Consider the following 22,352-nt stretch of genomic DNA (forward strand, 5'->3'; position numbering starts at 1 on the left):
AGCTTCAGCTCCCTCCATAAGTTTTCAATGGGATTAAGGTCTGGTGACTGGCTAGGCCACTCCATGACCCTAATGTGCTTCTTCCTGAGCCACTCCTTTGTTGCCTTGGCTGTATGTTTTGGGTCATTGTCGTGCTGGAAGACCCAGCCACGACCCATTTTTAAGGCCCTGGCGGAGGGAAGGAGGTTATCACTCAGAATTGTACGGTACATGGCCCCATCCATTCTCCCATTGATGCGGTGAAGTAGTCCTGTGCCCTTAGCAGAGAAACACCCCCAAAACATAACATTTCCACCTCCATGCTTGACAGTGGGGACGGTGTTCTTTGGGTCATAGGCAGCATTTCTCTTCCTCCAAACACGGCGAGTTGAGTTCATGCCAAAGAGCTCAATTTTTGTCTCATCTGACCACAGCACCTTCTCCCAATCACTCTCGGCATCATCCAGGTGTTCACTGGCAAACTTCAGACGGGCCGTCACATGTGCCTTCCGGAGCAGGGGGACCTTGCGGGCACTGCAGGATTGCAATCCGTTATGTCGTAATGTGTTACCAATGGTTTTCGTGGTGACAGTGGTCCCAGCTGCCTTGAGATCATTGACAAGTTCCCCCCTTGTAGTTGTAGGCTGATTTCTAACCTTCCTCATGATCAAGGATACCCCACGAGGTGAGATTTTGCGTGGAGCCCCAGATCTTTGTCGATTGACAGTCATTTTGTACTTCTTCCATTTTCTTACTATGGCACCAACAGTTGTCTCCTTCTCACCCAGCGTCTTACTGATGGTTTTGTAGCCCATTCCAGCCTTGTGCAGGTGTATGATCTTGTCCCTGACATCCTTAGACAGCTCCTTGCTCTTGGCCATTTTGTAGAGGTTAGAGTCTGACTGATTCACTGAGTCTGTGGACAGGTGTCTTTCATACAGGTGACCATTGCCGACAGCTGTCTGTCATGCAGGTAACGAGCTGATTTGGAGCATCTACCTGGTCTGTAGGGGCCAGATCTCTTACTGGTTGGTGGGGGATCAAATACTTATTTCCCTCTGCAGAATGCAAATAAATTCATATACTTTCCACAATGTGATTTTCCGGATTTAATTTGTGATGTGCTATCTCTCACTGTTACCAATAACCTACCCTTCAATTATGGGCTGCTCATGTCTTTGTCAGTGGGCAAACTTACAAAATCAGCAAGGGATCAAATACTTATTTCCCCCACTGTATCTACAACTAGGTCTGCTCTTAGCAGGTTTAATTGCAGGCATGTACAGTTAGGCGCAGTTATGCACTAAGTGTGATTCTATAAAAGACACATACCCCTTATAGAATTGTGCTAAGCATGTTACATTTTCAGCCCTTTTAGATACTACTTATAGAATTTGGCCCTATAAGCTCAAATAAAGTTTATAAAAGATTTGATAGATATTGACTATGTTAATATTTTATTAACTACATATAGTTCTATCTATGTCAACAGTGCTGTATATGAATAATACTAGCTACTTATGAATAATGATAATACAAAGTTCTTATGCATGATTAAGAGTCAAGGAATAGCTACTGGGCTAAAGAGGTTGTTAATAGGAAATGTAATTTATCAAAAAAATGTGGCTGGTAGGAAACATTTTTACTTTATCAATATCTGTGTTAGGGTCTGTTTATTAAGCTGCATTAGCTGTTTAAGTGGGAATTTACCGTATGCTAACAGTTAGTATGTGCTCATGTTGCCAGTTAAATTTGTACACTAACTTTTTGCATTCAATAATGCAAAAAATAATTTTTAGAGCATAGAATGAGTGCAAATGGGCTGACAGTTAACATAGAGGTCTTTCCTGTGTGTTAATGCAATAAGATCTAGTTGAACTGGTAATTTATTCCAAAGTTTTTGGCCTTGAACTGAGAAAATAGACTGACGTATAGTATCGTAATGGATTGCTCAGAAAGATGGGACAAAGAGCTGATGCTATTGTGCTGATCGAGGAGCACGAGGAGGGTAGTATGGGATAAGAAAATGAGATAAATAAGCCGGTTCTCCTGAAGAAATGGTTTTGTAGATAAGAAGTAGCAATTTATAGGTTATGCAGTGTGACAGTGGAAGACGGTGTGCAGCTTTGAGAAGTGAAGTGACATGATCGAATTTCCTATGGCCAGTGATAACTTAATAGCTGTATTTTGAACTAGTTGTAGACGGTGAAGATCCTTTGTTCAAAGTCCTATACATAGAGAGTTGCAATTAGAAGAGGTTTAATAGTGCCTAACTGTGTATGCCCCCTTGCAATTAGGTGCAATGCACTAAGGCACCACCTTATAAAATAGTACCTAATGCGCACAGAGGCGTATTTTCAAAGCACTTATAAAGTTATATGGAGGGGCATAATCAAAAGGGACGTCCAAGTTTTGATGAGGACATCCTTGCAAAACATCCCGATGCAGGGGCGGGGAAACCAGTATTATCGAAAAAGATGGACGTCCATCTTTCATTTCGATAATACGGTCAGGGACATCCAAATCTTGAAATGTTGGTTGTCCTTAGAGATGGTCGTCCTTAGAGATGGTCGTCCCTAGACTTGGTCATTTCTGATTTTCGGCGATAATGGAAACCAAGGACGTCCATCTCAGAAACGATCAAATGCAAGCCCTTTGGTCATGGGAGGATCCAGCATTTCTAGTGCACTGGTCCCCCTGACATGCCAGGACACCAACCGGGCACCCTAGTGGGCACTGCAGTGGACTTCAGAAATTGCTCCCAGGAACATAGCTTGCTTACCTTGTGTGCTGAGCCCCCCAAACACACTACCCACAACTGTACACCACTACCATAGCCCTTACGGATGAACGGGGGCACCTAGATGTGGGTACAGTGGTTTTCTGGTGGGTTTTGGAGGGCTTGCTGTTTCCTTCACAAATGTAACAGGTAGGGGGGTATGGGCCTGGGTCCACCTGTCTGAAGTGCACTTCAGTACTCCTGGGACCTTCATGCACTGTCATGGACCTTAGTATGACATCTGAGGCTGGCACAAAATATTTTTTAAGATATTTGTTGAGGGTGGGAGGGGTTAGTGACCACTGGGGGAGTAACAGGAGGTCATCTCCGATTCCCTCTGGTGGTCCTCGGTCATTTCAGACAACTTTTGTGCCTTGATCGTGAGCAAAACATGACCAGGTAAAATCGTCCAAGGGCTCCTCAGGGACGTCCTTTTTTTTCTATTATGGGTCAAGGATGTCCTAGTGTTAGGCACACCCAAGTCCCGCCTTCGCTATGCCTCCGCTACCCCCCCTTGAACTGTGGCCGTTCCTGCGACAGCAAGCAGTTGGGGACATCCAAAATCGGCTTTCGATTATATCGATTTGGACGACCCTGTGAGAAGGACGTCCATCTTCCAACTTGTGTCGAAAGATGGGCGTCCTTCTCTTTCGAAAATGAGCCTGATAGTAACCTATTGAAGTTTATATTTCTAAGTGCTTTGAAAATGAGCCCTATGGGCACTTGTTTGTTAATGGTGCCTTTGATGCACATAAGTAGTGTGTCTCTCTAGACCCCAGCTTATAGAATTACTCTGCATTATTTTTGGCAGTTACTGAGTGCAAAATGCATAACCTTACTACTCTTTTCATAACTAGGGGCCTATGTACATCAAAAGTGTATTCAGCTGTTATCACTAAATAGAATTTTAAACAAATACCTTTCTCCCACAACTGTTTGTGCTTTTTATTTAATAGGGAGACCAACATGCAGCTGCACATTGGGATACACAGGATCCAACTGTGGTCAAAAAGTATGTGATCATTTCTGTCAGAATGGAGGAACATGCAGTGTTACAGCTGGAAATCAGCCTTACTGTCGTTGTATGCCTGAGTACACTGGAGACCGATGTCAATACTGTAAGTAGTGTTGACAGTAACAAATAGCTTTTATTTTTAACCTTAAGAACATAAGAGTAGCCATACTGAGTCAGACCAATAGTCCATCTAGCCCACTATCCTGTTTTCCAAACAGTGGTCAAGCAAAGTCACAAGTATCTAGCAGGAACCCAATTAGCAGGAACATTCCAAAATCCCAAAGAGTACCAAGATTCCAGAATCCCAAAGTGTACCAAGATTCAATGCAATACCCCAAAGAGTAGCAAGATTGCAGAATCCCAAAGAGTTACAATATTCCAAGCTACCAATCTATGACATCTGTCTCAAAAGCAGACTATTAACTTTTCCTCCAGGAATGTGTCCAAACGTTTTTTAAACCCAGAGTTCCAGAGCTTAACTATTCATTGAGTGAAAACATATTTCTTCCTATTTGTTTTAAAAGTATTTCCTTGTAACTTCCTCGAGTGTTCCCCAGTCTATGTACCTTTGGAACGAATTAAAAATGATTTACTTCTACTCATTCTACACCACTCAGGATTTAGTAGACCTCAATCATATTTCCCCTCATCCATCTCTTTTCCAAGCTGAACAGCCATAACCTTTTTAGCCTTTCCTCAGTGAGTCATTGTGGTTTTCTTTCTCTCCTGAACTCTATTGTTTGAAGAACAATATGGAAATAGCAAATGAGCAACTAAAAACAAGACACTCAGGACCAGATGTTCTAAGATTTTTTTCCCATATATTCTAAGGGTTCTATTTGTTAAAGTGTAGTACGATTTTGCTGTTTACCACATATTAATTGACAAAATTAACATGAGAACTGTAAAATGAGAACTGAGTAAAATGATGGGTTGTTGCCAGCAGTTTCCCATTCAATTAACATAGAAAATTTTTAAAATATGCTAGCTGCATTGCAGATAGCATGATGTATTTAGCTATACCTTTTTAATCGGTATTAATTGTGCTGTGTCATCTGTCACCTTAAGAGTTCATCTGTGGCAATTACTTCACAGTAACTATAAAGTGTAATCCTCATCATTCTCTGCCTTATTCAACAGTCATTGTTAACACAGAAACTATCATAAGTTAACTGCTAAGGCATCACATTAAAAGTCTCATTTTCAAAACAGAAAAACATCCCCAAAAAATGGCACAAAGCTGCAGATGGACGTTTTTTGTTTTTGCAAAAACATCCTAATTGCTATTTTTGAAACTCATTTTTAAGATGTGTTTCTATGCAGTTCATCTAAATCTTAAGGGGGCATGTTGGAGGCATGTTTTGGGTGGGACTAGGGCAAGCTTATGATTTGGACCTTTTTTTTTTTTTTTTGCAATAATCTACATTGTAAAAAATCCAAGACAATAAATAGGACATTTTTTGTTAGATCTATTTCAGTAATAAGTGCCAAGAAGGTTCCCAAACTCACCGGATGACCACTGGAAGGATAAAGGCATGTCCCCCCTTAATCCCCAGTGGTCACTGGCACCCTCCCACCCCCCTAAGAGGTGAAAGTACATACCAGGCTCTATGACAGCTTCAAATGTTACGGACAGTCCTATTACAGCAGCAAGTGGGTCCCTGGAGTAGCCTAGTTGTCGGTGCAGTGGACTATAGAAAAGGAGACCCATATCCCAACTAGTGCACTTGTAGTGGAAAGTGTGAGTGCCCCCCAAAAACAAAAAGTACTACTGAACCTACATATAGGTAACACCTGCAGGCATAAGGGTACAGTACATTTGTTGCTATTCCTGGAGGACTCACCATACAATATATTGGGGGTTATGATGTGATGTGTACCTGGAACTTTTTATATGAGATTCACTGCAGTGCCCCCTAGGCTGATCCACTGCTCTGCTGGGATGTCTGTTTGTCCAGTCTATCAGGGGCGTAGCCAGACAACAGATTTTGAGTGGACCTAGGCAAGAATTGGGTGGGCACCAAGTGTTCTCTCCCCCCCCCTCCAAAAAACAAAATCTCAGCTGGTGGGAAAACGCTTCTTTCCACCTTGGCAGCAGTAATGCACTGAAAACTGAGCATGCGCAGGTGCCGGTGCCGTGGAGAGTAGCGTTTTTGTTACCATCAGGGGGAAATCTTCAGCTGGCGGAGCTTGGGATTCCCACCAGTTACCACTAAACATGTGCTACTGTTCGGTGGGCCTGATCCATAAATGGGTGGGCCCTGGCCCACCCAAGCCCATCTGTGGCTATGCCACTGCAGTCTAGTAGGACTGCTGGCCCACAGACATCCCAATGGCTTATTTTTCTGCATTTTCCCTTGGATGTTTTTTGTTTCAGAATGGCCCTTAAAGACGCACTGAGCACAAAGACATCTAAAATAGGGGGATTTTTTATCCAAAAAGATAGGTGCTTTTCTGGTTCAAAAATTACCATGTGTGGCACTGGATCTTTGGATGTTTTTAAGCAAAACGTCCAAAATCAGATTTGGACGTCATATCAAAAATATCCCTCTAAATGTTAGTGCGTGTTGGTTTAGGGCCAGACCAAAATGAGGGTTCTTCATATTCCAAAGTCCCATTAGTTGAACTTTTGGAGATTTTTAAAAGGTGTCACTGTGAAAACTTGGAGGTTAGTCAGGAAAATATTCTTCTGATTGCTAAAGCTATTCTTTTGCCAAGGGGGAAGAAGGTGAAAGATGCTGCATGGTATCTTTAACATCTGATATCTCTGCAGACAACTGAAGTTAACTCAAATTCTGGAAGACTCTAGGGATGAAGAAAGTAATAGACAACAATGTTCCTAGTGTCTTTTATGTTCCCTTTTATTAGTGTATTTTTAAACTTTATTTTTAAAGTATAACATTTTATTCCTTGGTCAGAAAGTTTGGATATTTCTAGATCTTAGCAAAAATTTTCAAGAGTGGGAAAGGACATTTTTGACTATGCACCAGAAGGCATTCACCCTTTTATATTACTCTTTGCAATGTTTATTAGTAATTGCTATACTGCCAAATCTGAAAAGATGGGCACAACAGTTTCCAAACAAAACACTGAAAAGTAGAAAAGAACTCTAGTAATGTGATAGAAAGCTGATAGCTCAAACAAGCAAAACAAAACGGCAAATATACAAGAGAACTCCTCAGGCATCCTCCTAACAAATCTTCTTACCTGAAATAATCACAACTATCCAAAGCATACAGACTTTACACAGGACATGTAGTCTCAGGTCAAATCCCAATTTAAGCCTCCAAAGCACAAGCAAACAAATGAGCTTTGAACAGTGAGCGGAACATTTTAGAATATAATGAAACACAGAGGAGGACAACCAGAATAGTATGGGAATCAGCAGTAGAAGACATATGAGATGAGACATAGAGGGACATTTTCGGTATGACATTTAAGTCCGACTTTGTATGTTTTGTATTTTCAAAAAAGAAAAATGTCTATCTTTTGTTTTCAAAAATAGAAGGTTTCATAATTTGGACGTTTTAGTTTTTGGTCCATTAAAAAAAAAAGCATCCAAGTGAAAAACGCACAAAATCAAGCCATTGGGATGTAGGGGGAGCCAGCATTTTTAGTACACTGGTCCCCCTGACATCCCAGGAAAGCAATAGGGCACCCTAGGGGGCACTGCAGTGGACTTCATAAATTGCTCCCATAAGTACATAAGTACATAAGTAGTGCCATACTGGGAAAGACCAAAGGTCCATCTAGCCCAGCATCCTGTCACCGACAGTGGCCAATCCAGGTCAAGGGCACCTGGCACGCTCCCCAAACGTAAAAACATTCCAGACAAGTTATACCTAAAAATGCGGAATTTTTCCAAGTCCATTTAATAGCGGTCTATGGACTTGTCCTTTAGGAATCTATCTAACCCCTTTTTAAACTCCGTCAAGCTAACCGCCCGTACCATGTTCTCCGGCAACGAATTCCAGAGTCTAATTACACGTTGGGTGAAGAAAAATTTTCTCCGATTCGTTTTAAATTTACCACACTGTAGCTTCAACTCATGCCCTCTAGTCCTAGTATTTTTGGATAGCGTGAACAGTCGCTTCACATCCACCCGATCCATTCCACTCATTATTTTATACACTTCTATCATATCTCCCCTCAGCCGTCTCTTCTCCAAGCTGAAAAGCCCTAGCCTTCTCAGCTTCTCTTCATAGGAAAGTCGTCCCATCCCCACTATCATTTTCGTCGCCCTTCGCTGTACCTTTTCCAATTCTACTATATCTTTTTTGAGATACGGAGACCAGTACTGAACACAATACTCCAGGTGCGGTCGCACCATGGAGCGATACAACGGCATTATAACATCCGCACACCTGGACTCCATACCCTTCCTAATAACACCCAACATTCTATTCACTTTCCTAGCCGCAGCAGCACACTGAGCAGAAGGTTTCAGCGTATCATCGACGACGACACCCAGATCCCTTTCTTGATCCGTAACTCCTAACGCGGAACCTTGCAAGACGTAGCTATAATTCGGGTTCCTCTTACCCACATGCATCACTTTGCACTTGTCAACATTGAACTTCATCTGCCACTTGCACGCCCATTCTCCCAGTCTCGCAAGGTCCTCCTGTAATCGTTCACATTCCTCCTGCGACTTGACGACCCTGAATAATTTTGTGTCATCGGCGAATTTAATTACCTCACTAGTTGTTCCCATCTCTAGGTCATTTATAAATACATTAAAAAGCAACGGACCCAGCACAGACCCCTGCGGGACCCCACTAACTACCCTCCTCCACTGAGAATACTGGCCACGCAATCCTACTCTCTGCTTCCTATCCTTCAACCAGTTCTTAATCCATAATAATACCCTACCTCCGATTCCATGACTCTGCAATTTCTTCAGGAGTCTTTCGTGCGGCACTTTGTCAAACGCCTTCTGAAAATCCAGATATACAATATCAACCGACTCCCCATTGTCCACATGTTTGCTTACCCCCTCAAAAAAATGCATTAGATTGGTGAGGCAAGACTTCCCTTCACTAAATCCGTGCTGACTTTGTCTCATCAGTCCATGTTTTTGTATATGCTCTGCAATTTTATTCTTAATAATAGCCTCCACCATCTTGCCCGGCACCGACGTCAGACTCACCCGTCTATAATTTCCCGGATCTCCTCTGGAACCCTTCTTAAAAATTGGAGTAACATTGGCTACCCTCCAGTCTTCCGGTATTACACTCGATTTTAGGGACAGATTGCATATTTCTAACAGTAGCTCCGCAAGTTCATTTTTTAGTTCTATTAATACTCTGGGATGAATACCATCAGGTCCCGGTGATTTACTACTCTTCAGCTTGCTGAACTGACCCATTACATCCTCCAAGGTTACAGAGAATTTGTTTAGTTTCTCCGACTCCCCCGCTTCAAATATTCTTTCCGGCACCGGTGTCCCCCCCAAATCCTCCTCGGTGAAGACCGAAGCAAAGAATTCATTTAATTTCTCCGCTACGGCTTTGTCCTCCTTGATCGCCCCTTTAACACCATTTTCGTCCAGCGGCCCAACCGACTCTTTGGCCGGTTTCCTGCTTTTAATGTATCTAAAAAAATTTTTACTATGTATTTTTGCTTCCAACGCTAATTTCTTCTCAAAGTCCTTTTTTGCCCTCCTTATCTCCGCTTTGCATTTGGCTTGGCATTCCTTATGATCTATCCTGTTACTTTCAGTTGGTTCTCTTCTCCACTTTCTGAAGGATTGTTTTTTGGCTCTAATGATTTCCTTTATCTTACTGTTTAGCCACGCCGGCTGACGTTTAGTCTTTTTTCCCTTTTTTCTAATACGTGGAATATATTTGTCCTGAACCTCCAGGATGGTGTTTTTAAACAGCATCCATGCCTGATGCAAGTTTTTTACTCTGCGAGCTGCTCCTTTCAGTCTTTTTTTCACCATTTTTCTCATTTTGTCGTAATCACCTTTTCTAAAGTTAAACGCTAGCGTACTTGATTTCCTAGTTTCACTTCCTTCAATGCCAATATCAAAACCGATCATATTATGATCACTGTTATCAAGCGGCCCTCATATCGTTACCCCCTGCACTAGATCATGAGCACCACTAAGGACTAAGTCTAGTATTTTTCCTTCTCTTGTCGGCTCCTGAACTAGCTGTTCCATGAAGCTGTCCTTGATTTCATCAAGAAATCTTATGTCCCTTGCGTGTACAGATGTTACATTAACCCAGTCTATATGCGGGTAATTGAAATCCCCCATTATTATTGTGTTGCCCAGTTTGTTTGCGTCCCTGATTTCCTTTAACATTTCCGCATCCGTCTGTTCGTCCTGGCCAGGCGGACGGTAGTACACTCCTATCACTATCCTTTTCCCCTTTGCACATGGAATTTCAATCCACAGTGATTCCAAGGAGTGTTTTGTTTCCTGCAGAATTTTCAATCTATTTGATTCAAGGCTCTCGTTAATATACAATGCTACCCCTCCACCAATCCGATTCACCCTATCACTACGATATAATTTGTACCCCGGTATGACAGTGTCCCACTGGTTATCCTCCTTCCACCAGGTCTCAGAGATGCCTATTATATCTAATTTTTCATTTAGTGCAATATATTCTAAATCCCCCATCTTATTTCTTAGGCTCCTGGCATTCGCATATAGACATTTCAAACTATGTTTGTTGTTTCTAAGTACATCATGCTTAGTACTTGACAGTATTAATTGGCAATCTTTTGTCTGATTTTTATTGTTATTTAAAGATACCCGATCTACTACAATCTCTTTTGCAACCTCACTATCAGGATACTCTATCTTCCCTGTTATGGTGATATCTTTGAAAGATACCTTATCCCGAACCATGCTCTTTTGAGCGACTGTCGGCCTTCCCCCCATTTCTAGTTTAAAAGCTGCTCTATCTCCTTCTTAAACGCCGATGCCAGCAGCCTGGTCCCACTCTGGTTAAGATGGAGCCCATCCTTTCGGAATAGGCTCCCCCTTCCCCAGAATGTTGCCCAGTTCCTAACAAATCTAAAGCCCTCCTCCCTGCACCATCGTCTCATCCACGCATTGAGACTCTGGAGCTCTGCCTGTCTCTTGGGCCCTGCGCGTGGCACAGGTAGCATTTCAGAAAATGCTACCCTGGAGGATCTGGATTTCAGCTTTCTACCTAAGAGCCTAAATTTTGCTTCCAGAACCTCTCTCCCACATTTTCCTATGTCATTAGTACCCACATGTACCAAGACAGCCGTCTCCTCCCCAGCACTATATAAAATCCTATCTAGGTGACGCGTGAGGTCCGCCACCTTCGCACCAGGCAGGCAAGTCACCAGGCGATCCTCACGTCCACCAGCCACCCAGCTATCTATATGCCTAATGATCGAATCACCAAGTACAACAGCTGTCCTAACCTTTCCCTCCCGGGCAACATTTGGAGATATATCCTCGGTGCGAAAGGATAATACATCCCCTGGTGGGCAGGTCCTGGCTACAGGAGTACTTCCTACTTCACCAGGGTGATGCTCTCCTTCTAGGAGACCTCCCTCCTCCAAGGTAGCACAGGGGCTACCTGACTGGAGGTGGGACTTCTCTACAACATCCCTGTAGGTCTCCTCTATGTACCTCTCTGTCTCCCTCAGCTCCATCAAGTCTGCTACTCTAGCCTCAAGAGAACGGACACGTTCTCTGAGAGCTAGGAGCTCTTTGCATCGGGCACACACATATGACACCTCACCAATTGGGAGATAATCATACATGTGACACTCAATGCAAAAGACTGGATAGCACCCCTCTCGCTGCTGGACTGCTGACTCCATCTTAGTGTTTTTTGAGTTTTTCCGTAATTTAAAACTTGCTAAAGTATTAAGGATATCAGCCTATCACTAACTTACAGTTCCTCCTTTAAACCCCAATCTTCAAGTTCCGAAAGCACAAGCAAAATTTGTTCACTTACCAGAGAAATATCCTCTTCTCCCAGAACTTATTAGAAGGAAAGCTTTCGGCGCGCGGCACCTTGAGCAGAGGCCCCGAGTGGATCGGAACGGACCTGGGAGTCACTCCGGCGAAGGCTCCGAGGATATGCAGATGAGCTGCAAGTCCTCCACGGCACCTGAGAAGGCAACCGGTGGGAGAGCTGGGCACCTCTCAACCAAGAAAAGGCTTACCAGGGGTTAGGCCGAAGCCAGCATTCCTCCCCCTGAGGGTCACCTGATCCTGGCTAATTAAGGGAGCATCTGACCATTGCTCCCTTAATTGGCTGCTGAGCCCCCCCAAAACCCACTACCCCAACTGTACACCACTACCATAATTTTTATGGGTGAAGGGGGCATCTGTATGTGGGTACAGTGGGTTTCTGGTGAGTTTTGGAGGGCTCATAGATTCCTCCATGAGTGTAACAGGTAGGGGGAGGTAGAAGCCTGCGTCCACCTGTCTGCTGTGCACTGCACCCACCACTAGACTACTCCAGGGAGCTGCATGCTATTCTAATGGTCCTGAGTATAACATCTGAGGCTGGCAAGTAATATTTTTCATCACATTTTGGAGGGTTGGGAGGAGGTTAGTGACCACTGGGGGAAGAAGGAGAGGTCATCCCTAATTCCTTCCAGAGGTCATCTGGTTATTTAGGGCACCTTTTTGTGCCTTATTCGTTCTAAAAACAGGTCTAGCTCAACACATCTTAGTTTTAGCCTTGAACATTTTTGTTTTCTTCCATAATGACTGAAAAAGGTCTAAGTCTCAGGAATGTCCAAGTCCCGCCCTGAACACACCCCTGATACGTCCCTTTGAGATTTGGACGCACTTCTGACGGACTTCAAAGAAAAACATCTAAAATTTGGTTTTGAAAATACTGATTTGGACGTTTTTGTGAGAAAAACGTCCAAATGCTGCTTTATGCCACTTTTTGGATGTTCTTCTGTTTTGAAAATGAGCCCAATGAGGACCTAAATACATATGTATTACCTGAAAGGTAAGGGGGTATGATACTGATATTTTAAAATGTGAATACAGTAATGCATAAGAAAATACCCTTTCCAAAGGAATACAAGGAGGTAGACTACGGAGAAGCATAAGTATTTTTTCACAGAAATAGTGGTAGATGCCTGGAATACCCTCTTGGAGGAGGTAGTTGAGACAAAAGCAGTGATGGTATTCAAAAAGGAGTGGGATATGCACTGCAGATCCCTAAATAGTAAGAAGATAAAACTAAGCACTGAGCATTTCAAATCCAAAGAGCAGTACAATTACAGTTCTAGAGCAATATGGGAGTAATGTGCATGGTGCAGCAATTATAACCTGCACTAGGTAGCAGTTACAATCCTAACCACCTTTTCAGCAGACCGGAGGGGCCACTTCAGTCTTTAACTGTTATCAAGTACTATGATACTGTGTTAATGCACTTTTCCATGTCTGTGGCAACCAGCCAGTTGACTGTTGTTTGCCAAGAATATAATAACAAAAAAATGTATTATTTTTTACCGTTTAACATAAAATAAAACAAAGGAATTCAATTTTATATTGAAGAACCAAGAAGGGTGAATTAGTAGTGCATTGTGGAAGTGTGCAACCAGTTGTTGAATGGAGCAATCAATACTTAGATTTTTTTTTTTTAACATACAAATTTGTGATAATGAATATTGTATGTATCAATTGGTGTCATAGTTCCTGAATTACTTATCAAAATACTGGTTTCACTTGCATATTATGTGTTTGTGGCTGGTCTATTACTCCCCATTTCCCTTAGGATTAATACAATAGGTATTTCACTTTACGCATCATTTGCCTTCCATATTTTGACTCATTAAGCTTTTAAAGGTCGTGTAGACTTTCAAACAGAAATTCTTTTTAGTTTACTTTCCTGAGCTGACTAAAGAACAGTGTGTAATGGGCTAAAGCAAAACTTGTGACCCATAGATTGTGACAGTGAACTTATTTGTGAGCCATAATTCATCTTGTTTTTGTGATCCTACCCTGTGGTTTTTGATTCAGTTAATATTTTCAGGGTCATTTTGGGGACATTAGGCAAGGATTGCATGTTAGAGTTTAAAACTTTGTTTTTTAAGCAAAGACTTTTTAAGATATAAGATTTTAGATACAGTTAACATGGCTGCAAGGTTGAAAGAAAACCAGAACTACGTCAATTATAACCTGCTTCAGATTCTAACAGCTGTTTTTTAATCATAATCCAGTGGAAAGTTAAAAACAATTCTGTGGTATCCAGGTAATAGAACCAGCACTTATTTCCTTAACTGAAAAATATGTCAAGAGAATCTTGATACAAGAAAGGTGAATACCAATCAATCTTATATGAAATAGTAGGAAACAAATAATGTAAGTAAAACAATTCCAATGATAGGATTAATTAATAGCCTATGATTAAGAGGGGGCCAAAGCACAACCATAAGAAGATATATTAAAAGATATCTTCAATAATCAGGGAGAACTATGCCTCCAAACTTCAAAAATGTCCAGTAGGACTCAATCATTACAGTAGTATCCTCTTGGAAGTCTAACCCGTCTCCCACCTAGGAACAATACGTAACCAGGAAGGTTCATAAAAACATAAACACTGTTCTGATATTTAATCACATCTCCATAGGGGAAACAACTAATTTGTTGTTATTATCATGTGCAAACAATGCCATGTGTAGTCATCTAGCTAAAGACAGTCTTATCGGCCCTATGAAGTGCTACCAAACCCCAATGACATGACACATTGTTTGTTATTCCTGGGGGGATTCTGCACCACTGCACAGCACAGAATTCTGCACTTACTATGCAATATTCTGTGAAATAGCGGCACCGGGTCTCTCTCCTCCCCTGCAGTGATTGCATGGCAGGAGGAGGAAGTGAACTGCTGCACATCAGATCAGTTCCTCCTCCTTTGCCAGCTTTAGACCAGACTGTTCATGTGAACCACAGAGCTGTAGGGAGGCCTGTGCGATTCACAGAAACAGGCCTAAGCCAGCGGAGGAGGAGGAGGAAGTGATCATGAAGGGAGTCAACTTACTCCTTCTCCTGCTGTACAAACTCTGCAAGGAAAGGGGAGAGAGCAGCTGATGTTCACTGAATGTGCAAAGGAGAGGGTGGAAGGGGCAACGCGTGGCATCATTGCTGCTCCTCTTATTCCTGACCAAGGTCTTCCAATGTCCAGAATTTTGAAGAATTTTTAAATAGTGTGCCAAATTTTCAATAATTTGGGCAGAATTCCCCCATGCATGGTTTGTATTTCTCTGCAATTGCACAGATCACTGTGTGCCATTCCCCATCTTTTGAGATAGGCTCTGCAGTGACTCTATTCTGAGCAGAAGTGGCTAAGGAAGGATATTTTGGTGATGGGGGAGATTAAATCCCAACCATTGAACAGTAGGTTAATAGACATGGATTCATTGACCAATTTCAAGTTCTTTCTCCACTTAGCTGCTATATCAGAGAATTCTGTGTTTCAATGTGGATGTCGTGAGGTAAGATAGTATGCTGGCATCTGTGAGATGTTGTTGAACAGGCCCCAGTCAGGATGATTGTATATCTTCACCATCGCAGCCCTTTGATGCAGCACAGAAGGTTCAATATTGGATAGAAGAGGAAATCATCATAATAGGATCCAAGGCTGACATATATAAAGTAGCTGAATTGGCACTCCAAGAGGGGCCCCTAGTTTGAACAACTGATTATTTTAGTTTTTCAGTGTACCTGTAGCCTTTAAAAGGTGTTCATGGTAAATCAATGTATGGTCCAGAGTAAAACCCTGGTATACTTGGAAGGGTTCATATTTTTCTTGCTGTCTATTACGATTGCTGTTTCCTCTTTTGGCACCTTAAACAAAGTGCTTGGTGACAGTTGGTTTTAGGTGCTAGTGACGGCAGTACTCGGCCTATTTTGCTATATCATCATTGAAAGCACATTCCAGTTTAATGAAGGTGTGGCCCTGTACAACACAATAGATGTCATCAACATATACAAATTTCCAGCTCTATGTCTGGGAGATCATGCATGTACAAGCTGAACAGGTTGGGGACCAGCATAGAACTCTTTGGGATACCATTTCACTAGTCTTCTGGGTGCTTGTATCATCTGGCCACACAGCAATGATTCAGCCAGTTGGGTGAACCAGAAGGGCAGAATATACCAGTCCATGTCATATGCTGCTTTAAGGTCCAAAAATACAGCCCCAGTCAACAATTTTTGCTGGAAACAATTCTCAATGTAAGTTGTTAATGCTGCAGTGTGATTGCAAGTGCTGTTGCCTGTTGGAATCCAGCTTTGGCCAGAAACCACTTAGGAAACAGGACTCAGGCAACTTTTATTAAGGCATTTGAGAAGCAGTGTTATGCCTGATAATTAGCCCCAAGTGAGATGACTTCCTGGGGTAAATATACTAAATACTAATGCAAAAATAGATACTAATTCCACTGGATATTTATCTTGCATCAATTAGAAATACCAACTGTCCAGTCCAGATTTAATTTCCTTCAATAATTCTTTTCCAGAACATATAACTCACATCATACACAGCCTAATTTTAAATCAAGTATCTTCCAGAGTCTTATATAGGCATTACACAAGAACCTCAGTGATGTTAATCGCTATCCCTTAAAGATCAAAGCGATTTAAATAACATCACACTCTTCACCGGTTCTTTATATAAAGCCTCCTCTCATATTTTTAAAGAATATAAATATAAATTAGCTCAACTTATCTTTTTAAACTTTTAAATTTGTTGCACTTGTCGGACCCATGGGATCATCTGTCCGACATGCACGTTTCTCCCCACATGGGCTGTCTCAAGGACATTCCCCCTGCGTGACTTTACAGCGTCAGCTCAGCAAAAGTAATCAGTAAAAGTAATCAGTAAGCTTGGCTCGAGAAGCCCAGCGAGAGAAACTTTTTGGGGTTCGGTCCAGTCCTTCGACATCAACATCGACATCGGTACCGAGGTCAGCATCGACATCGAGGGAGGCATCGATGTCAGGAGCAGAGGTAATGGCTGGGAGCAGTGAGGCATCGAGTGGGTCTCCATCTGTCTCGAGGCCTCCTGCTATGCAGTCCCCCCGGGACCGACTATCATCGGACCCGACTCTGAGTAGACGTGAGGATTCCACGTCGTCCTTGTCAGTATTGAGGAGTCTCGATGACGGGCATCGAGCGAAGGTGAAGAAACACCATCATCGATCTCCTTCAACACACAGTGCCGGGGCGTTAAGAGATTCGATACCCGGGAAGCATCGGTGCCGAGAGGACCGCTCCCCTCTATACAGGAAGTGCCGATGCGACAGTCTCTTAGCTGTCCGTTACCTGCACCTGAGCCTCAGCAGATTCTGCCACCGGCTGTTCCACCGAACCTGCAGCCTTCTCCGATGGCGGCTCTCAACGAGCGCATCTGGGCCCTGCTTCCAGAGCTTCTGGAAGGAATGCTGCACCCGTCTGCTTCGGTGTTGGGGGTACTTGCGCCTTCTGTACCACGTACTACAGCGGCATCTGTCCCTTCACCTATGGTGAGGTCTCTGTTCTTGCAGCACCGGTGTTGGCTGTCACCCAGGTTGACTACCTTTCGATGTCGGTGGAGGAAGCTTTGCAGCAGTCCATGTGGGCATCGGCCTCTTGCCATCACTATCAAGGATGTCGATCCTCGGCATCGAGGCAGGCTCAGTCTCAGAGTTCCCTAAGAGAGGTATTATCCAATACTGAAGAAGAGCATTCGTGGGAGTCAGAGGGATATCCCAGATACTGTTCTTCCGATGAGTCTTATGGGATTCCCTCTGAACCTTCCCCTCCGCCTGAAAGGAGACTACGGCTACGGCTATTCCATTCCCTATGGAGGTTGAGGATGAGCCCAGGGCTGAGATGCTCGAGGTCCTGGACTATCCTTCTCCACCTAAGGAGGCTGTGACGGCTCCTTTACATAAGGTACTGAAGGAAGTCCTTATGCGGAACTGGTTGTTCCCTCTGTCTGGTCCCGTGATCCTGAAGAAAGCTGATTCCCAGTATCGGATCCATGGTGAACCTGGGTTGATCAGGTCTCAGCTACCCCACAATTCCATGGTGTTGGACTCCGCCCTCAAAAGAGCCAAGAGTACTAGGGACTATGCCTCGATGCCCCCAGGCAGAGAAGCTAGGACCTTGGATTCTTTTGGGAGGAAGATGTATCAGCCTACTATGCTTGCTGCCCGTATCCAGTCCTACCAGCTCTTCATGAGCGTACACTTGCAGAACTTGGTGAGGCAACTGTCTAGCTTGGTTGATGCCCTCCCTCCGGAGCAGGCCGAACCTTTTCGCCAGGTGGTCAGGCAGCAGAAGGCGTGTTGTAAATTCCTGCCAGGGGCGCTTACAACCCTTTTGATGTGGCATCCAGAATCGCTGCTCAAGGTATAGTGATGGGCAGACTCTCATGGCTGCGTGTCTCTGACCTGGATCATTCAGTCCAGCAGCAGATGGCGGATGTACCTTGCCGGGGGGAGGGGGGAAACAACCTTTTTGGTGAGAAAGTAGAGGATCTTGTTGATCAGATCAAGAAGCATAATGATGCTATGGATTCTCCCACTGGGTGCCTTCTGCTACAACCTTTTCATCTAGGAGGTATTTTGGGAGGAAGAGAAGTGCTCCTTATTCCTATGCTAGGCATAGGTAAACCCCAGCTTCCTGGCAGCCTACTCAGGCTCAGCCCCACCACGTTCTTTCTCATCAACAGCGTGAGCCTAAGGCCCCTGCTCCTCACCAGCAAAAGCAAGGGACGGGCTTTTGACTGGCTCCAGCTAAGCATAGCCTCAGTAGAAGTACCCATGCCGAACAACTTGCCGGTTGGAGGGAGGTTAATATTTTTTCACCAAAGGTGGCCTCTTATAACCTCTGACTGGTGGGTTCTTCAAATAGTCCGGTTAGGATTCACCCTCAATCTTTAATTCAAACCTCAAAATTGCTCACCGGGAGCTCATTCTTTCAGCTCCCAACACAAGCATGTACTTTCAGAGGAACTCTCCACCCTTTAAGAGGCCCATGTGGTCGAACCCGTTCCACCAGGGGAAAAGGGGCTAGGATTCTATTCCAGGTACTTCCTTGTGCAAAAGAAAACAGAGGGGATGTGTCCCATCCTAGACATAAGGGCTTGACCTGGCGTCTGCGCTCAGAGTGTTTACAAAGTGTCTGGTGGTATATAAAATAATGAGTGGAGTGGAACAGGTGGATGTGAAGCGTCTGTTCATGTTTTCCAAAAATACTAGGACTAGGGGGCATGCGATGAAACTACAGTGTAGTAAATTTAAAACAAATCAGAGAAAGTTTTTCTTCACCCAACGCTTAATTAAACTCTGGAATTCGTTGCCGGAGAACGTGGTGAGGGCGATTAGCTTGGCAGAGTTTAAAAAGGGGTTAGACGGTTTCCTAAAGGACAAGTCCATAAACCTCTACTAAATGGACTTGGGAAAAATCCACATTTCCAGGAATAACATGTATAGAATGTTTGTACGTTTGGGAAGCTTGCCAGGTGCCCTTGGCCTGGATTGGCCGCTGTCGTGGTCGGGATGCTGGGCTCGATGGACCCTTGGTCTTTTCCCAGTGTGGCATTACTTATGTACTTATGCAGTGTCGCTACTCAGACTGGGAGTACATGTGTTTCCTTATCTCGACGATTGGCTGGTAAAGAGCGCCTCCGACGGCGGTGCTCTTGAGTCAATGTGAATGACTATTCAGGTGGTAGAGCTACTGGGGTTCGTAATAAATTACTCCAAGTCCCATCTCACTCCTGTCCGAAAATCGGAGTTCATTAGAGCACTGCTGGACATGAAGACAGCTTGGGATTATCTTCCTGAGACAAGGGCAAACAAGCTCCTGTCCTTGGTGTCCATAGTTCAAGAATCTCAGAAGATCACAGCTCGACAGATATTGAGACTGTTAGGCTACATGGCCTTTACAGTATATGTAACACTCATGACACATCTTCATATGAGACCAGCTCAGTGGACCCTAGCTTCCCAGTGGTGTCAAGCCATAGGGAATCTGGAGGTTGTGATCCAACTGTCCACTGAATTTCGGAATTCTCTTCAGTGGTGGACATTCCGATCCAGTTTGGCCATGGGTCGGCCATTCCAAATTCCTCAGCCACAAAAAGTGCTGACGATGGATGCATCCCTCCTAGGGTGGGGAGCTCATGTAGATGGGCTTCACACACAAGGTACCTGGTCCTTCTGGGAAACAGGTCTTCAGATCAAAGTCCTGGAATTACGAGCGATCTGGAACGCTCTGAAGGATTTCAGAGATCGGCTGTCCAACCAAATCATCTTGATTCAGACAGACAATCATGTTGCAATGTATTACACCAACAAGCAGGGAGGCACTGGATCTCGCCCTCTGTGTCAGGCAGCCATCCAGATGTGGCTTTGGACATGCCGACATGGCATGTTTCTCCAAGCCACTTATCTGGCAGGAATAAACAACAGTCTGGCCAACAGGCTGAGCAGGATAATGCAACCTCATGAGTGGTTGCTGAACATGGGTGTAGCCCGCAAGATCTGCCAAGCGTGGGGCACCCCTTCGGTGGATCTTTTTGCCACTCAGATAAATCACAAGGTCCCTCAGTTCTGTTCCAGGCTTCAGGCCCACAACAGACTAGCATCAGATGTCTTTCACCTTCATTGGGGAACAGGCCTTCTGTATTCGTATCCTCCCATACCTCTAGTAGGGACGACTTTGCTGAAACTCAAGCAAGACCGTGGAACCATGATCCTGATCGCACCCTTCTGGCTGCATCAGATTTGGTTCCCTCTTCTTCTGGAGTTCTCCTCCAAAGAACCGTGGAGATTGGAGTGTTTTCCAACCCTCATCACTCAGAAAGAGGGGTCACTTCTACATCCCAACCTCCAGTCTCTGGCTCTCACGACCTGGAGGTTGAGAGTTTAGAATTCACCTCCTTAGGTCTTTCGAGGGTGTCTCCCAGATCTTGCTTGCTTCCAGGAAAGATTCCAGGAAGAGGTGTTATTCTTTTAAATGGAGGAGGTTTGTAATCTGGTGTGATAGCAAGGCCCTAGATCCTCTATCTTGTCCTTTACAAACCTTGCTTGAATACATTCTACACTTGTCAGAGTCTGGTCTCAAGACCAACTCCATAAGAGTTCACCTTAGTGTGATTAGTGCGATTAGTGCCCATCATCAGCGTGTAGAGGGTAAGCCGATCTCTGGACAACCTTTAGTTGTTCACTTCATGAGAGGTTTGCTTTTGTCAAAGCCCCCTGTCAAACCTCCGCCAGTGTCATGGGATCTCAATGTCGTTCTCACCCAGCTGCCGAAAGCTGCTTTTGAGCCACTGAATTCCTGCAATCTGAAGTACTTGATCTGGAAGGTCGTTTTCTTGGTGGCTGTTACTTAAGCTCGTAGGGTCAGTGAGCTTCAGGCCTTAGTAGTGCATGCACTTATACAAAGTTTCATCACAACAGAGTAGTTCTCCTTACACACCCTAAGTTCCTACCGAAGGTGGTGTCGGAGTTCCATCTGAACCAGTCAATTTTCTTGCCGGCATTTTTCTCCATCTTCATGCCCACCCTGGAGAAAGCAGCTTGCACACTTTGGACTGCAAGAGAGCATTGGCCTTTTACGTGGAGCGGACAAAGCCCTTCAGACAGTCTGCCCAGTTTGTTTTTTCAATCCCAACAGGAGAGGAGTCGCCATCGGAAAACGCACAATCTCCTATTGACTAGCAGATTGCATTTCCTTCACTTATGCCCAAGCTGGGCTGACTCTAGAGGGTCATGTCACGGCTCATAATGTTAGAGCCATGGCTGTGTCAGTGGCTTACTTAAAGTCAGCCTCCATTGAAGAGATTTGCAAGGCTGCAATATGGTCATCAGTCCACACATTCACATCTCACTACTGCCTTCAGCAGGATACCCGACGCGACAGTCAGTTTGGGCAGTCAGTGATGTAGAATCTGTTTGGGGTTTAGAATCCAACTCCACCCCCCTAGGCCCTTTTTTATTCTGTTCCAGGCTGCACTCTCAGCTAGCTGTATATAGTTTCAAGTTAACCTATGTTATGTCCTCGCCGTTGCGAGGTCCAATTGATCAATGTTCATTGTTTTGAGTGAGCCTGGATGCTAGGGATACCCCTCATGTGACAATAAGCAGCCTGCTTGTCCTCGGAGAAAGCGAAGATATTTACCTGTAGGAGGTATTCTCCGAGGACAGCAGGCTGATTATTCTCACAAACCCTCCCTCCTCCCCTTTGGAGTTGTAATTTGTTATTTGTTATGCTGTTTGATTTAACTGAGGTATGCACCCGCGCGGTGGGAGGGAAATCAGTCTGTTTTGTTTTTGCTCTTGCAAAATGTTGATTCCAGGGCCGACACGGATGTTGACCCACATGTAAGAATAATCAGCCTGCTGTCCTCTGAGAATACCTGCTACAGGTAAGTATTTTCGCTATATGTCAATGCCTATGTTATGGAATTACTCCTAAAATGTCATCTTACTTCTTTATTTGCCTACAGTATAAAAGAGCACTGCACTTTTCACCAAATGAGTTGATTACAACTAGTATTTTCTGAAAACAGCTGTGCATAAAAAACAGACAGGAAGGTACAGTTGACCAAAATATAA

The 22,352-nt window shown here is 44.0% G+C and overlaps 1 protein-coding gene across 1 annotated transcript in view; it reads left to right on the forward strand.

Annotated features, from left to right (window-relative positions):
* Positions 1–22,352, forward strand: part of LRP1B (LDL receptor related protein 1B) — a 1,639,960-nt gene that overhangs the window by 1,549,989 nt on the left and 67,619 nt on the right. The window contains 1 exon segment of the mRNA XM_030210865.1: positions 3,715–3,876. Within this exon segment, the coding sequence (XP_030066725.1) occupies positions 3,715–3,876 (162 nt within the window).

This window comes from Microcaecilia unicolor, chromosome 7 (assembly GCF_901765095.1).
Source record: "Microcaecilia unicolor chromosome 7, aMicUni1.1, whole genome shotgun sequence".
Classification (NCBI taxonomy): Eukaryota; Metazoa; Chordata; class Amphibia; order Gymnophiona; family Siphonopidae; genus Microcaecilia; species Microcaecilia unicolor.